The following is a 15327-nucleotide window of genomic DNA, read 5'->3' on the forward strand; positions in this document are numbered from 1 at the left end:
GGGAATTCAACTCAAAAACCTCTGGAAGAGCAGTCAGTGCTCTTAACTGCTGAGCCATCTCTCCAGCCTTCTCATATAGTTTGACAGACAGAAGTTAAAAAGAAAAAAAAAATTTAAAGATAGTTTCAAGATACTGAGACTGTGAAATACTTTCTGTGGACAAAAGCTAATTTGATTAGGAGAAAGATGAGGTTAACTTTGTTTATGGACTGTAAAAACCAGACTTGAAAATAAGAAAAATCAGAACAGAAGATCCACAGTTGATTTTGAATTCAGGAAAAGAAAATGGTGACTACATGGATTCTGCTGATGACTAGAAGTTGAGGGGTTATAGTATGTTGTTAAATAGTGCTTTTAGAAACACGATTTTAAATTGGGAATGGTGGTATATACACCTTTAATGCCAGCATTGGGAAGACAGAGACGGGCAGATCCTTGGATTCAAGGCCAGCCTGCTTGCTCTACAGAACAAGTTCTAGGACAGCCGGGACTACACAGGGAAACCCTGTCTCAAACCATAGAAAACAAATAAACAAAAGAAACATAATTATAAGGAAGAGAGATGAATAGTAGTAATTACAGAACTATTTCAAGCTATTTATTTAGTTTTGATGTTTTGAGACAGGGTCTTACTGCATAGCCTGGCAATTGTGGACCTTAATATTTAGACCAGGCTGGCCATTCTCTTTGCCTGTAGAGTGCTGGGATTAAAGGTGTATGTTACCACTCATGGCCCAAAACTTTATTTTCTTGAAAATACAGTTCCTTTGTTTATGTTTTCATGCCAGGTCAGAATCGGGGTTAGAATACCCTGCAGTGATGGCTTCAAGGCTGTTCTTAGAGGATTTGCTTCCTTAGTTTCTCTGTTTATATGCTTTTTTCCTCCTGAATTTGAATTTATTTTTGTAGCCATACGCTGGCGCTCTCACTCTTGTGCGCTCTCTCTCTCTCTCTCTCTCTCTCTCTCTCTCTCTCTCTCTCTGTGTGTGTGTGTGTGTGTGTGTGTGTGTGTTTTGAGACAAGATCTTGTATCCCAATATGTTCTCATACTCACTGTGTAGCCAAGTTAGTGCATTTTCTGTACCTCCTGCCTCTAAACCCCCAAGTGCTGGGATTACAAGTGTGTGCCATCATAGCTGATTTATTTGGTAATAGTGATCAAGCCCTGGACTCTGCATGGTAGAAACGTATTCTACCAATTGAACTATATCCCTAGCCCTAGCAGTAGCAATATAAAGTCATTTAAGTTCCGCATTGTGTTTGTACAATTAGTGGGAATGACAGGAGTACTTAAAAGGTAATAGATGTGTAGGGCTAGGTTTCAGGGCCTTAGAGCCAAAGTCAAATGCGTTTCTTGCCACAGAATAGGAGCTGTGTCTGATAGAAATAGGAGATTATATAGACATCAGCTGAGCATGGTTCGGAACATTAAATTAGCATGTGACATGAGGAAAATCTGTTGTAAAAACAAGGCTTTGGGGTTTATTGGAAAGGTGGGTATCTTTTTTAAAAAACGTCACTTTGTAATGTTCTGCTCCACCTTCCACTGGGATTCCTGGTGGGCTGCTGTGCCCACGCAGCATCTGGAGGTTCTCCGTGCTTCCGTGACACGTGACTTAGCTGTGCATGTGCAGTGATTATAGTCTTATTTAAAGATAGCGCAGAGCAGAGGTCTTCGTATTTAAAAGGAAACAAGCACCAGGGATGGCAGTCATGCCTGTGTTCTCAGCCCTGGGATGTGAAGGGGGAAAGGTCAAGAGTTCAAGGTCATCCTGGGTTAGATAGAAATTTGAAGCCAGCTTGGGTTGTAGGAGACTGTTTCATCAAATGAAGCAAAACTATTTCTGAGTAATTTGTATAAAGCAAAATAGATCTATCTTGAATTAGTTCTTTTGAAGAGTTGAACTTTTTGCTTACAGAATTTTCAGTGTAATTTTTTGGAATTTTATTGCTTCTTTAAATATTATTACTTGAATTTTTATTTGGATTATGACTACAAAAGGAGAGAATTTAGGGAAGAAAATTAATGAAAATAATTTCTTCTGTCATTCATAGGACTTTGCAAGAGGATAACCCAGGTGGCGTCATTCTCAGCACCGATGACTATTTTTATATAAACGGACAGTACCAGTTTGATGTAAAGTACTTAGGGGAAGCCCACGAGTGGAACCAGAACCGAGGTGAGAGCACCTGTGGGGTCGGCTGTGGGGTCTGTATGATGTCGTCAGTGGTCTAAAGAGGAAAGTTTTTGTGTATTTTGAGAGATAGAGAACTTTGTTTCATTATGTTTTGTGATATTTAAACATGCCACACAGATGTTCTGCCACTGAGCTATGACTGGCCCCAGCCTTAAAGAATTATCCTAAATAATCCCAGCAAGCCAGGAGGCAGAGACAGGTGGAGTGAGTCTGGTCAACCTGATCTACAGAGTGAGGCCAGGACAGCCAGGGCTGCAGAGTGAGACCCTGATTTAGACCTCATACTCCCTAGCTTTTTACACACACACACACACACACACACACACAGGCACACACACATAGAGGCAGAGACTAAATAAACCTTTTCTACTAGTGTCTTAATAACTGAAGAAAGTTACAGTTGTCTGGTGAGCTCTAGTTTTTTTTCTTTCTTCCCTTCCTCTCCTTTCTCCTTTCCTCCCCTCCCATACTCTTCTTCTTCCCTTCCCTTCTCTGTCAGGTATCCTTCCCTCTTCTCCCCTCCCATCCTAAAAGGCCTTTGTTTTAAGCTGTCAGGTTTTTGTCTTAAGGCGGGAGGGTAAAGAAGCAGCTGGCCATCTTGGAAATTTGCCACCTTTATTACCTAGCATGGCCCCCTCTCTGTCTTCTCAGCTTGCCAGGGAGTCTAACTCCTAATGTTTCACAACCATGTTTGCTCTGTATTTAATGTTATTAAATTATGTCTTTTTGTATTGTGTTTTCCAGCAAAAGAAGCATTTGAGAAGAAGGTTTCTCCAGTAATCATAGATAATACAAACCTCCAAGCGTGGGAAATGAAGCCATATGTTGCTTTGGTTTGTACCATAAGTTTATAATACTGAGTTTGGAGTCATTGAGAGGATGTGTATTTCACAAGTGAATCTCAAGCACTTGAGATTATCTTTGTTTGCCTTGAACTGAGTTTTCTCTGGTCTTCAGTGAACTGAGAAGAGTAAGACAACAACATGGCTGAGCTTTTCCCTAAAGCTGTTTACTCAGTGTAAAGTGAGGATGTTCTAATGTCACCTTTCTCTCCCCTCCCCTCTCTTCTGTCCCCTCCTCTTTACAGTTTTGGCTCCCAGGTTGTATCGATAAGGCTGTTGGGTTGTATTTGGCCTTAAGCCAAGTATCTACTCTTGAGTGCAGGACTCTTGTTTTATCTACCATTGAATCTTCTGGGTGTATCCTTATGCTTGGTGTATAATAACTTTGTATGTGTGTGTGTGTGGGGGTATCCTCTTCTATTACTAGCACGTGCCATGCACATGGAAGCAGAATTTATGCTTCCTTAGTTGAATGCATATCAGATTCTTTATGTCAACACACCTTTAATTTCAGAGCTAGGGAGGCAGAGGCAGGTTGATCTTTGTGAGTTCAGGGCCATAGGTTGTTTCAGGAGAGCCAGGGATACATAGAGAGAGAGCCAGTTCAACCCTCTCCCCCAAATGTATTTTACTACAGAAGCAATAGATTTTATTTTAGTTTATTGGAATCTGGAATATGCTTTGCTTTCCAGCCATCAGCTAAAATACTCAGCACTGGAGTAGGCTATCTGGGTCCTATAAGACTGCTCTGTACATCTTCACATATTTTTCTTGTTCTCTTAGAGACTTTTGTGATGTCTTTTCTTACTTTCATGTGCGTTGTAGCATGTGTGTGTGCTTGCATGAGTTCATGTGCATCGTCTGCATGCAGCAGTCCTCAGAGGCCAGAAGTGGGTATTGAATCATGGCACTGGACTTGGAAGTGGTTGTGAGCTGCCCAATTGTTTTGTTTCTGATGTTCTAACTCTTTTGTAGTCTGTAATTTTTTCTTTCTTTTTTTTCAAAGTTAGGATATCACTTCATAACCCAGGCTAGCCTTGAACTAGTGTTCTGTTTTGTCTGTTTTAGCCTCTTGAGTGCTGGTATTACAGAATACTCTGCTACATCCACCTTTCTTTTTTTCTTAGATGATTGAAAATATAAAACTACTTTTCCAGTATTGATTTCTTGGCTCTTCCTAACTTTACTCGGAAATATATAGGAGACTTCAGCTTCCCACAGTGTGTCAGACTCATTATTTCTTCATATAGAGTTGGGTAAAAGGAGATGAAGCTAGGTCAGAAGTGTGAAGTTAGATCAAAGACCAAGCCTCAGGCACTGCAGTTAGAACAGAAGTGTGGAAGAAAAGGAAGGTCTAGCTAGCATTGCAAAACAAAAAAGGGAAAAACAACCTGTGGAGACTGCCTGTCTGCTTGATAGGAGCAGAGGCAAGCATGCAGAATGGAGAAGTTGGGGAAAGGGCATCAGGGCTATGAGGAGCCGTGCCTCCTGAGGGCTCGTGCACCACCACCTACTTGGGTTTTATTTTATTTTATTTTTATTTTATTTACCTACTTTTTAGTTTTTATTTTTTTAAACAAAGGAGAGCTGGCAAATAGCTGGTGTATGGAAAGTAGAATACAGTGGGGCACATAAGTGTATGATATTTACATATGATGGAGTTAATTGAAGAGAAAGACCATGATGCCTGTGACCGGATTCCCGAGGAAGGATGGGTGTAAAAGATGGCTGGAGTTGGCACACTAGAGCTCTGAAACACGTACTAAGCAGTTGTTGGCAGCAGGTTTTAAACGATAACAATATTGAATGAAGAGGAGTACTGGACTGCTCCTAGGAGTGGTGAGGAGATGGTTTTATTGTAGATCTGAGGGAGAGAGCAGCCAGAGCATGAAGTTTAGCTCTAGGTTGAGCTTTCTGGCTTAATTCCGTGTTTTGTGTTTGTGTTCTCTGATGCTCAGACCTCAGTGTGTCCTGCTCTTTCTCAGCCTTACACATGAATGTGACCCTTTCCTCAACTTGGTGTTTGTCACAGGAGACAGAACCCCTCGGTAACACCCAGGTGTGGTGGTACGTGCTTGTAATTCCAGCTTTTCTACAAAGTAAATTCAAGGCTAATCTAGGCTACTTGAGACTTTATCTCAAACAAACAAACAAACAAACAGCAGTAGCAGCCCCAGCCCCTTGCAGTAACACTTGCTGTTTCTTTAAAAGAGAGCTGAGAGCAGAAGCTTGATCACTTCAGCCTGTTGACCAGATTGCCTGTGTGGCTGTTTCATTTTTAATGTGATAGTCTATAAAATTGCATTTAATTGCATGAAAAATCATTTACATTCTTTTTTTTTTCTGTAGTCTCAAAAGCATAAATATAAGGTCCTTTTCCGGGAACCAGACACATGGTGGAAGTTCAAGCCGAAGGAACTTGCAAGGTAAAGCCTGGACATTTTCTGAGCTGGCTTTTTACTCTACAGCATTGATCCAAAGTTTAGTCAGATTTTTTTCTTTTATAAATGATGAATGAAACCTGATTTTGGCTTGTCCACTTAAAAGTTGATAACATTATATACTGTGAATGTGACAGTTTTAAATAATTATTTTAAAAATGCTTGCTTATGTGTGTGTGCTTATGTGTATATGAATGTGTGCACCCACCCATAGTTGCTTAGTGTGCGTTTGTATTGGGGGCTTGTGAGAGTTCAGTAGGCAGAGTCACCTGTTGTCAAGCTTTGAGGACTTGAGTTTAATTCCCAGGGCTCACATGGTGGGAAGAGGGAACCAGCTCCTGTAAGTTATCTTCTGACCTCCACATGCATGCTGTGGTGTGTGCACGCTCATACAGCACACACATGTGCACAGAGCCTCCCCTGCAGTGCTTATGTTATATTAATATGCTCTCTAGTCATACTGAGCAGCTCTGCTGTCCAGCGTGCTCTGTGGCTTCCCGTGCTTGCTTTTCTTTTGGTTGGGTTAATTTTTGGACATGGATGGTGAACTTTTCCAATGTGAAACAGTGTGTGAATATCTCTGTTATAAAACCCATCACTCTGTCATCCTACTGGTGTCTACTTTATACATTTGGAGGGAAGTTATTGAAATTCCTAAGAACGTATCATTTTTTTGACATTACCCTAATTAACTGGACTTAATCCCTTCCCGGTGATTTTTCTTTTGTCTTTAAGAATAGCTTTTGCTAGAAGGTCTGGTTTGTTTAATTAATAGAACTGTGCCAGCATCCTTTTAGTTAATATTTTTATTGAGACTTTTTACAGTCAACCTTTTAATATCCTTAATGTGCCTAGCATGGCTTGTTTCTCTACCTTCTCTCTCTCTCTCTCTCTCTCTCTCTCTCTCTCTCTCTCTCTCTCTGTGTGTGTGTGTGTGTGTGTGTTAGGGGATAGAAGTTTGGAGGGGGTCTCCTGTAGCCCAGGCTAGCCTTGAACTCCTGATCCTCCTGCCTCTACTCTCAGGTGTTAGGATATCAGGCAAATACCATAGTTGTCTGTCCCGTCTTGGCTTGGGATGCTGAGTCAGCTCTCTTATGGGTATTTGATGCTCACACAGCTGGCCTGGCCACCTTCTCAGTGCGCACTGTGCTTGATGTTTAGTTCTCCTCCTTATGATCAGTGCTTTGTTTGTTTCTGTTGTTTTTGAGACGAGGTCTCACTGTGTAGTCCTGGCTGACCTGGAACTCACTATGTAGACCAGGCTGACCTCAAACTCACAGAGATCCACCTGCCTCTGCCTACCAAGTGATGGGATTAAAGTCATGTGCCACCAGGCTTGACTTCTATGATTGTTGTTATTAGAAAAAAATATGTATGTGAAGTTTTTCTCTCATCATATTTTAGAAATTTTAGGTGAAATTTAAGTCTGTTTTTAGTGTCCACCTTCCATGTTTCACTATGCAAAGCTTAACTCTAAAGTAAAACCCTTTTCTTCGCCTTCCTACTCACAAATACAAAGACTTCACAGCACTCAACTTGTGATGTAGTTCTCATGAGTGTGCCTGGCATCACATGTGATTTACACACAGCTGTTTGTTTAGCTCAGGGTTTCCTTTGTGCCCCGCTTCCCCACTGCAGCATAGATCTTTCTTTAATCTGAGCGTCTGTCTGCCTGCTTACTTTTAAACTTTTCTTTACAGTAAGAGTCTGTTTATGCGAAACTATTTCTTTTTAAGTTTTCCTTTGAAAATATTTTTAACATCTTCATTCTTATAAGACACTTACTGTATATATTCTGGGCTGTCAGCTAGTTTCTGTTGCTGAAAGTAACTTGTTTTATTTTTATTACTGTTGCTAGGTCTTCTCACTCTATTTATTTCTATATGACTAGCCATATTTTAAAATTTTTAGCTTAATATCATCTTCTTTTTCTTTGAGTGACAATTTTAGCTTATGTTTCTAGTTATGGGTTTCTTACTCTGTTACCCTGTTTGACTCCTGAAATCAGGACATGTATGTCATTCATCAGTTTTAGAAAATTCTTAGCATTTATCTTTAAATTGCTTTTGTCCCATTTCTCTCTTCTCTTCTTGAGACTTGAATCAGTGGTATACGAGACCTTTTTTTGCTTTGGCCCTCTATGTCTATGTTTCTTAACCTTTCTCATATTTTCTATCTCTTTGCTTCTCTGTGATATGAAACCAGACAAGATCGAGGTAGGTAAATATGAAAGCCATATTTACCCAAGAGGCAAACATTAATGTTAGCCCTGGAATTCAGATATAAGCCTTGAATCCAAACTAAGTTAAGAGAGTTACAGCTGAGTTGCTTTCGTTAAGAAGCAAATGCAAGGGGGATTAAAGCACATTATCCTGCTTCCTGGCAGTGCAAATTCAGAAAGCACCCTCAGTCTGAGAACTAAAGACTTCCATGTTAGGGTTAACTAACTGCAAGTTCATTAGCAAAACCACAGATGAAGGAGCAAGACTGGAAATGCAGATAATAAACTTCATATTTGGACATCCAGAGACTTAATATGCTAGGAATTCAAAAATATTGTTTGAACCTAAAATGTAATAAAATGTGTTTGTTTTAATTTAGTTGGGATCTGGTTTTATTATGACAGGAAGGCACTTTGGGATATTTGCTCAGTGTCTCTATAGTGGGGTACTTATTGCTCATAGTTAATACTTAATTAAAACCTTTAAATGACAATGATTGTTTTATGAATTTTTTTTCCAGAGTTTTAGAACAACTTCTTCTAAGGTCATTAAAACCTTTCTCCTGAATTAATAAAGGATATTTGGAAAAAAATTGTATAGTATAATTATAGAATGACAATTTAAAAGAGTCTGACTAGGTTGGGTGTGGTGGTATAATCCCAACACTCAAAAATCTGAGGCAGGAGGATCCCAAGTTTCAGGTCAGCAGCCTAGGCTTCATAGTAAGACACATTTTAAAACAAATGAAAAGAAACCTTCCAACACAGAATGAGATGGAGATGAAGTTAGGACTAGATAGCATGCATTATGTAAAGGCAAGACCTTCTGTTCTCCTGTCGCCCATGAGAGCGGTCATTGATGGTGTTAGGGATATAGCTCCGTGGTAACGTGCTTACCTTGTATGCACGAGGCCCTGAGTTCAGTCCCCAGCACTGAAGAAAAGGACTTTTGGACTTTGTTCTTTTTTTTTTCTTTTTGGTTGTCAACCTTCTTCCCACCTTTCTCTTCCCTGGACTTTTCAGACGTAATATTCATGGAGTAAGCAAAGAGAAAATATCAAGAATGCTGGAACACTATCAGCGCTTCGTTTCCGTGCCAATAATAATGAGTTCTTCAGATCCAGAGAAAACCGAGCGGATCGAGTTGTGTGCATACGCCTGTGAGGACAGAAATTCTAGGTGAGTTAAATTATATTATATGCAAAAAATGCAGTGTGGAGCTAAGGTTTCTTTTTTAATGATAGCTTTGAAGACTTGAAATCACTGCTGATAAACTAAAAGGAAAGAGATTTTGTTTTCTATTTAATCAGTTTTACCTGAAGTCAATTGAGGATGTTAGCAAGAGAAGTAAAAATTCATGTGAAAGATGTTTTTTCCCTTTAAGTTTGTGAGTCTTCAGGTATACAGTGATTATTACACTTACCTTTTTAAAGTAGTTCCCTTTTCTCTTTTAATTGTTTTTGTGTATATCCATATTACTTTTATTTTTTTATTTTTAATTTTTTTTTAAGGTTTTAGTGAATGTACTCTTTAAGTTTTCACATAGAGAATTCTGTTAGTGTTAGATGTGATTTTACTTGGAAAAGCTTAATTAATGGGAGAGTTGGGTTTTTGAGAATTTCTAAGATAAAGGAAGATGACTTGATAAACTGAATGAGGAAAAATTGTTGACATTGAAAGTATAGTGCTTACCCCTGGCAATGGGCAAAGAGGCACCTTGTTTGTAGTGTTGTTCTTATGTCAGTCAGGGGCAGAGCAGATGACAGTCCTTTGTTCATTCTAGCTTGACTCCTGGCTTGGTGGCCAGAGCTGTTTTATGCCTAGGGCACATAAAGCAAGCAAGCAAGCAAACAAACAAAAAGAAAGTATAATGCTATGAGTTGGAAATTAACATCCAGGGTGATTTTAAAACATTTAATAAATGATAGCTTAAATGAGAGTTCCCTACCCTCAAAGAATTAATTCATTCATATCTCTATCTCTCTCTCTTTCTCTCTTTCTTTCTCTCTCTCTTTTCTCTTCCTTCTGTCCTTCCTTTTTCTCCAAGACAGGATTTCAGTGTGTCTCTCTGGCTGTCCTAGAACTTGCTTTGTAGACCAGGTGGCCTTGAACTCATAGAGACCTGCCTGCTTCTGCCCCCAAGTTTTGAGATTAAAGGCATGTGCCACCACTGCTTGGCTTCTTTAGTTTTTTTTAATCATGCAGATTATGTTGTGTTACTGCTCTAGTTAGTAACTTGACCCTGGGAGTGCAGAACTTAAAAATGAGACACATTGGAGTCTCCTGTAGTAGCCAGTTTGTATTCAGGGGCATCAGGTAGTTTATATTCTGAGGGCATTCTGGGGGTTAAGCAAGGTCTTGTGAGCAAAGTTCACTTGAGTTCAAGTTGCATACAGTAGACTTGTTCTTGGAAACATTATCTGAATAATAATTATAGAAACATGATGGGTAAACCCACTCCTATTTATTACACGTGGGAGGGGCACAAAAGCACGTTCCAAATACAACCTGTGTGTTGGAGGAAGAGAGGTCACAAGACTGTTGTTTACTTGTTCTCAAAAGCTCTCAGAGCAAGATCTCACACAGCACGACTCATGGACCAGGTTCTGACAGATTGGTTTTGAGATCCTTTAAATAGTGGTTCTCAGCCTACCTAGAGCTTCTACCTTTTAGTACATCTCATGTGGTTACCCCAACCATAAACTTATTTTTGTTGCTACTTCAAAACATTAATTTTGCTTCTGTCATGAACTGTAATTAAATTATATAATATATGATTATATAATAATATAAATTATTATATAAATATGTTTCCCAATGGTCTTAGGTGACCATGTGAAAGGGTCGATAGAGGTTGTGACCTACAGGTTGAGAAATAAAACTTTCTTTGTAGGAAATGTAGACCCACTGTAACATATGCTAAGCTATGGATGTAAGGGCAGCTGGCAAGGCATTGTCTTCCCCTGTGAGCACATTGGACCCTTCATTGAAATAGTCAACATGTCTCACTGTGACTGACAGCTGAAGGGTACTTTCCACCCTGAAGAGTTTGCTTGTGTGTGCTTCACATGATGTTCCATGTTGGTAAAGAGTTATGTTTGTGCTATTTCAGGGAAAGGTCAAGATTAGTTCTTACATTATTTATTCCACCAGTCTGGGGATTGAACTCAAGGCCCCATGTTTGTTGGGCTAGTGTTTTGCCTCTGAGCTCTACCATCGAGTTATATGTATCCCCATTATCATTTTTGTGTAATCTAATTTTAAATTTTAGAATAAATGCTAAGTGCTGTCTGGCTGCATGATTCTTTAGTTTAAATCGTAGTAGTAACTGCACCGTGAGGAAACTTTCTTACCATACTTGAAATGTCTTGTAGCCCAAGAGACAGTGAAGCTGTTACTGCTGCAAAAGACGACAATGTTGCAGGTGCATCTCCGAAGCACTTAGAGTCACCAGAGGAGAAGACTCTTGAAGTGGTCACACAAGCAGCGTTACCTCCGAGCGATCCCTCCCTCTCTTGTCCCAGTTTAAACAGAGGAAGAAAGGAGTCGGGTGACATGAGTCAAGGCGTTTCTAACCACTTCTTTCAGGAAGCTCCGAGCACCTACTTTTCTAACCCTGAAAACAAAGTTCAAGCCACAGATAGAAGTGAGAAAGAACAAGAGACGATGTCTGAAAAAGAGCATTCTGAAGTGGATGCCTGGAGTCCTGCAGAGGGGGCATCATCAGATGGTTGTGCTGAGGATAACCAAGAAACCTGTGAGTCTGCAGGTGCAGCTACACTTCCCAGTGAAAACCCCTCACCTCCTGAAACACTGGAGGAAAGGACAGCAGGAAAGAAAAAGGCCATTGGAAAACAAAAAAGCAAATCATCTTTGGAAAAATTCCCCAAACATGAGCTATCAAATTTTGTTGGTGACTGGCCAGTTGATAAGACAATTAGCCAGAGAACTAAAAGGAACCGGAAAACTGAAAAAGGTTTATCTGTACAAAATGACAAAAAATGTAATCGCCCGCAGTCCCACAAAGCATTAGATACTAGGGTATCTGTGAATACAGATCCTATCCAGCCCCAAGGATCTGGAAATGATGATCTTTCAGAAGTGCCCAGTAGCTATCACTATGATCCTTACAAAAGTACTGAGCAGACCTCATTCAGCGCTGTGAGCGACTGGCCCTCATCTGCTTCATTAACTCAGAGAGAGCACAGACCGAGAATGCCAAAAACTGGCTTAAGTGAATCCAGCGTGGAATTTGGAACTAATGACAACCGGGGTGAAATACCCTTATATCCAGCACATGAGGCCTACTGGGGAACAAGCCCTGAAGAACTGAAGACGCTGAGTTCCAGCCTTCGGAGTTCTGAAATGCTGCCCAGTAAAACAGCTCATGAGCATGGCCGGGCTTCCCTGAGTAAAATGGTTCATAGCCAGCACTCACTGCCCCTTACCTTTTCTGGCAGTGCAACAACACTTCCTGGAGTAGTGGGGCCCCGAGCTCTAACAGAATTTCCAATAGGGGTGTCTGGAATCATCTCTGGAACAGATACAGGCACTTGTACCCAGACTGAACCCCAAGATTTTGCTCTCTTGTGGAAAATAGAAAAGAATAAAATCAATGTTTCAGATTCTGTCAGAGTGTTGACAGGAAGATTAGATGGGTTTAAGCCAAAAGATTTTACTCTTATTAGAAAATTAAATGTTCAAGAAACAATTCCATATAGAGTCATGCATGATAAAAGTACATTTGTTGAAGAAAGTGAGCTTACCAGTGCCGATGAATCTGAAAATATTAACATCCTTTGCAAACTATTCGGATCCTTTTCCTTAGAAGCCCTGAAAGATTTGTATGAGAGATGTAATAAAGACATTATTTGGGCCACAAGCCTCTTGTTGGACTCTGAGACTAAACTGTGTGAGGACACTGAGGTTGAGAACCCCCCCAAGTCATGCAGCGAGTCACAGGTTGGGCCGTTTTCTATGGGCTTGGATTTGAAGGAAATTATTAGCCACAGAGGAACCTCAGAAGGTTCTAATTCTTCTGTATCAGAATTTAGTCCTGGAATTGGTATCAGGAACACCAGTGCACAGTCTGCTGGTGACCCAGAAAAGGGGAACTCAGAGCAGGAAGGGATAAGAGCTGTAAATCCTGAAAACCCTGAATTAATAACCAGAATATTCCCTAATGCCACTGTAAACGTGAAGAGTAATAGTGAAATAGTGCCTGACTGTCAGGCTGAATTGTCTGGTGCGTATACCTTTAAGCAGCCTCTTTCACTTACTCCACGATCTTATATTCCTGAAGATGTTAGTGAAATAGAAAAAAGTCTAGTAGTGACAGAGACTAGAGACAATATTCATTCTTTTTTAAATTTATCTGATATTATAAACTCTGCAACAAGCACTTCAGATCCTGAATTAAATGAAGATGTTTATCTTACTGGCTCTTTGGAAGTAAAGAAAAATGAAAATCTTCCTAAGGATTATGTGAAATTTGCAAACATGGAAGAATTGATCAATGAAGATAAACAGGAAATGGAGAGAAATCTAGTGCCAGGAACTGGTTGGTCCGCAGGAGTTAGTGAAGAGGGTAAAACTGAGGTGTTGACTCCCACACCAGTGACAGCCAAATCTCTGACCATAGACTGTCTGGAGCTGGCACTACCCCCAGAGCTGGCTTTCCAACTTAACGAGCTGTTTGGCCCGGTTGGTATTGATTCAGGTAAGGAAAAAGTAAATTTGTGTGTGTGTGTTTGTGTGTGTGTGTGTGTGTGTGTGTGTGTAAATAGCATACAGTTTCTATCTCAGTTAGAATTTTTGTTGGCTAAATGTATCTGATTTATGTCACATAATTTTACAATAGTGCTTTATTTTTTTATTTTTTATTTTTTTATTTTTTGGTTTTTCGAGACAGGGTTTCTCTGTGTAGCCCTGGCTGTCCTGGAACTCACTCTGTAGACCAGGCTGGCCTTGAACTCAGAAATCCGCCTGCCTCTGCCTCCCAAGTGCTGGGATTAAAGGCGTGCGCCACCACTGCCCGGCTAGTGCTTTATTTTTGATAAAACATGTTTTTAAAGGATTTAAAACAATTAATTTGAAGTAGAGAATATTTACATAGAATTTTAAATTTCAAGATATCCATGAACATGTTGCAAGTTATCCTGGTATTTACCGTACATGTATTTGAAAAAGTGAACTTTTGGAAAAAGAGTCTCTTGGTGCTGTTGCTGATAGATTAACGCAGGAATTAATTTCCTAGCACACTGTTATAGGAAATCTCAGCTAGAGGAATGTATTAAGTTATTGGGGCATGTGATAACTTAAATAGATTTGTTATGAAGTTTTGCACGTTGTACTAATTAAGTATGAAAACAATGGCATAAAACATAAAAATATCCCAAGTAAATAGAATTGTGTTAGTAATTAATGGTAAAATTGAACTTTATGCATGTGGGAGTTGAGTATGTTTTCTGCAACTATGCGATGAGTACTAATTATGTTTTTTCTTTTTCTCCCCTTCACAAGGATCTCTAACAGTTGAGGATTGTGTGGTTCATATAGACCTGAATCTCGCTAAAGTGATTCATGAGAAATGGAGAGAGTCTGTAATGGTTGGTAACTTCCTCCTATGAAGACCCCCACCCCCCATGTCATTTTTCTCATACACACATACAGATTTATACACATGCATGCCATTTTTAAAAATACTAAAAATCTTAAAAAACAGAGCTCTAAGTAGGGAAAGAAAATATATATGTGTGTATATATATATTGATATTCTTTTTAATTTTTACTCTTATTTTATGTACAGTAGTGTTTTGCCTGCATGTATGTCTATGTGAGGATGTCAGATCCCCTGGAACTACTGTTACAGTTTGCCATTTGGGTGCTGGGGGTTGAACCAGGGTCTTCGGGAAGAGCAGCTAATGCTCTTAGCCACTGAGCTGTCTCTCTAGCTGACATTAGCCATTTTTAGTAATTTTATTTATATAATTTCATCTTACTTCATTTTAATATCGACTCATAGTTCACAAGAAGAACTAATATTGCCTGTAGCCTTGTTTGCCGTTGCGCCCTCCTTTTCCAATCCTTGCTCTCTGCCTTTGTGTTTAGGAGCGACAGAGACAAGAGGAGGTTTCTCGGGGCAAGTGCATGCAAGGTAAAAGTACATCTTTGACTTACACTTTGCCTTGATTTTGAAGTGTTGACTGCATTTTTCTTTAATTCATTCTAAATGTACTTCCATAAAATATGTTACCCAAAGATTTAAACAATTGTGTGTTCATGTGTGTATGGAGAGTGTGTATGTCATAGTGTACGTATAGAGGTCAGAGGGAAGTTTGTAGGTATCTCCCTCCACCATGTGGGTTCTTGGGATTGAATTTAGGTAGTCAGGTTTGGTAGCAGGTGCTTTTACTCACTTATGTTCCCAAGAATTTTGATTTACAAATGAAAAGAAAAAACTTGTGTGTGTGTGTGTGGGGGGGGGGGTGAGACTTTTTTTTTGTATAGCCCTGGCTGTCCTAGAACTTGCTTTATAGATCAGGCTGGCCTTGAACTCATGGAGATTGCCCTGCTTCTGCCTCCATAGGGCTAGAATTAAAGGTGTGTGTCACCACCACCCAGGA

The 15327-nt window shown here is 39.8% G+C and overlaps 1 protein-coding gene and 1 non-coding gene across 14 annotated transcripts in view; both read left to right on the forward strand.

Moving 5' to 3' along the window:
- N4bp2 (NEDD4 binding protein 2) overlaps positions 1–15327 on the forward strand; it is a 126622-nt gene that overhangs the window by 28970 nt on the left and 82325 nt on the right. For all 13 annotated transcript variants that reach the window (XM_076938561.1, XM_076938557.1, XM_076938560.1 and 10 more), the window contains 7 exons: positions 2056–2180; positions 2943–3031; positions 5390–5466; positions 8726–8881; positions 11077–13421; positions 14225–14310; positions 14813–14858. In XM_076938561.1, coding sequence (XP_076794676.1) covers positions 2056–2180; positions 2943–3031; positions 5390–5466; positions 8726–8881; positions 11077–13421; positions 14225–14310; positions 14813–14858 — 2924 coding nt within the window. The remainder of the gene's footprint in view (positions 1–2055; positions 2181–2942; positions 3032–5389; positions 5467–8725; positions 8882–11076; positions 13422–14224; positions 14311–14812; positions 14859–15327) is intronic.
- On the forward strand, positions 9392–9535 carry LOC117713191 (small nucleolar RNA SNORA48). The gene has a single exon (XR_004607372.1). It is a non-coding gene; the product is annotated as a small nucleolar RNA SNORA48 (small nucleolar RNA).

The sequence above is a fragment of the Arvicanthis niloticus genome, chromosome 7 (assembly GCF_011762505.2).
Source record: "Arvicanthis niloticus isolate mArvNil1 chromosome 7, mArvNil1.pat.X, whole genome shotgun sequence".
In the NCBI taxonomy this organism is placed as follows: Eukaryota; Metazoa; Chordata; class Mammalia; order Rodentia; family Muridae; genus Arvicanthis; species Arvicanthis niloticus.